The sequence below is a fragment of the Hibiscus syriacus genome, unplaced genomic scaffold (assembly GCF_006381635.1).
Source record: "Hibiscus syriacus cultivar Baekdansim isolate YM2019G1 unplaced genomic scaffold, ASM638163v2 tig00113719_pilon, whole genome shotgun sequence".
Lineage (NCBI taxonomy): Eukaryota > Viridiplantae > Streptophyta > Magnoliopsida > Malvales > Malvaceae > Hibiscus > Hibiscus syriacus.
In genome coordinates this window covers 1,210,953-1,213,134 of record NW_024063467.1, presented here as the reverse complement: position 1 = coordinate 1,213,134, position 2,182 = coordinate 1,210,953, and the positions used below count along the sequence as shown (strand labels likewise).

The 2,182-nt window shown below is 40.5% G+C and overlaps 1 protein-coding gene across 1 annotated transcript; it reads left to right on the top strand.

Moving 5' to 3' along the window:
• Window positions 1-253: 253 nt before the first annotated feature.
• Window positions 254-1,897, top strand: LOC120186664 (zinc finger protein NUTCRACKER-like). The gene is made up of 3 exons (XM_039190539.1): window positions 254-603; window positions 687-1,083; window positions 1,159-1,897. Exons 1-3 carry the CDS (start codon window positions 489-491, stop codon window positions 1,895-1,897), a joined length of 1,251 nt encoding a protein of 416 aa, XP_039046470.1. The 5' UTR covers window positions 254-488.
• Window positions 1,898-2,182: the final 285 nt, after the last annotated feature.

Here is a 2,182-nt window from a genome sequence, read left to right as displayed (position 1 = left end):
ACTTTTAAAAATACTTGAATCTAAGATTTTTAAAGAAAATAATATTTCTATTATTATCAAATTATTAAGAGTAGATATATTACTTTATTATTCCGTACTGTTACTATTATCTTAGTCAAATTTCGTAGCAATATACCAAAATATGCAAGTTGAATTAAAAATTGCAAAGAGAATATAAAAAGGGCTAAAAACGAAAAGCAAACAAATTATGGGACAATCATTCCAAATGAAAAAGTATGGAGATTAGCTTTCTTCCCACCTCCTGTCTCCTCTCGGTTTCTTCAACCTCTCAACTTTAACTTTTCATCTCTCATATTATTATATTCCACCTAAAAGCATGTAATTATGATTTAAATGGATCCATTCATTCAGATATATCATCAGCTTATACACTCGAGTCCCTTGATCGATGAGCTTTTCCTCTTAACCACAACATCAACACATAATCTGTATTCCATCTTCGTTTAGCTTTCTTCTTAATAAAGAAGATGATGTTGGAGAAGATGACAGAAGCATCGATTCCATATGTTTTTGTTACAAATCCTTTGCCTGGGTCCAATCCTCCACTTGCCAAGAAGAAAAGAAACCTACCAGGAACACCAAGTATATATATACTATGTTTTGTATTTGTAATTGTAAGTTAATATTGATAAGTAAATGTAGTTTTGATATTTGTTGTTTACCAGATCCTGAAGCAGAAGTGATAGCTTTGTCCCCGAAGACTTTAATGGCGACCAACAGATTCTTGTGTGAAATATGCGGTAAGGGTTTCCAAAGAGACCAGAACCTTCAGCTTCACCGGCGAGGACATAACCTGCCATGGAAGCTGAAGCAAAGGGCTACGAAAGAACCGAGAAAACGAGTCTACGTGTGCCCGGAAAAGACCTGCGTGCATCACCATCCATCGAGGGCTCTCGGGGACCTCACCGGCATAAAGAAACACTTCTGTCGGAAGCACGGCGAGAAGAAGTGGAAGTGCGACAAGTGCTCGAAGCGATACGCTGTGAAGTCGGATTGGAAGGCTCACTCAAAAACATGCGGCACCAGGGAATACAAATGCGACTGTGGTACTTTATTTTCAAGGTAAAACTAAAAATATCCTTACTTTTATAGAGCTTGAAGATGAAGCCTGGCTGATATTTACGGTTTGTTAAACAGAAGAGATAGTTTCGTTACTCACCGGGCTTTTTGCGATGCCCTGGCGGAGGAGACGGCGAGAATAAACGCAGCTACCACCATGCACGGCGGGATCAATTATCATCTAATGGAGAACCAACATTTCTCGTCTATCTTCAAACCAGTTTCCAGCACTGATGAAACATCAATCGATCAAACTACATGTGGACTTTCTTTATGGATGAGCCATGATGTTCATCGATTTGGTTCTTTGAATTCGGGTTCGATATACACCGATCCTCCGGCATCCGGTTATCATTTAAATTGGGTGTCACCGAGTGTTGCTCAAGAGCTAACGTGCACTTCGCTTCCGTTGAACAATGTCAAGGAAACCGGAGCTCTGCTCGTGAGTGTTCCTTCATTGTTTAGCACCCAGCAGCTCCAATCTCATCAACCGCCATCGTCCGCGAATATGTCCGCAACAGCTTTGCTGCAGAAAGCCGCTCAAATCGGCGCGACGTCCACCGACTCGTTGTTCCTAGGAAGCTTGGGAACGAAGTGTGGCAACGGTTTGTATGTGTCGGACACTTCACCGGTTAGTCTCGGGAGTGATTTAGAAAATCCGGTGAATGATATTTTCGGTTTAAATCAACTGCAAATGTATCCTGCAAAACGGCGGCGCACGCAGGAGGGGGACACTAGTGGCGGACAAACAAGAGACTTTTTGGGCGTCGGAGTAGTGCCGATATGCCATCTGCCGTCTATTAATGGATATATATGATACTATGGCATGGGAAGATTTTCAAGAGCTGGAATATTTGCTTTTGCTTGATGTAAAGCTTGGCTGATAATAAAACCCCATTCCAGCTTCATTTGCATTCGTTAGTATTTGTAACTTATACATTTAATTTATATATATATATTTGATAAATTAGGTATTCCATTCAAAAGAAAACAACCAAGCAACTGCAATGAACCAAAGAGAGCCCCCTAAGGCAGCCCTCAGTCAACACAAAACCTCACATTCACCTTATGTTCTTTCTCTATACAAGTATTATTACGTAAT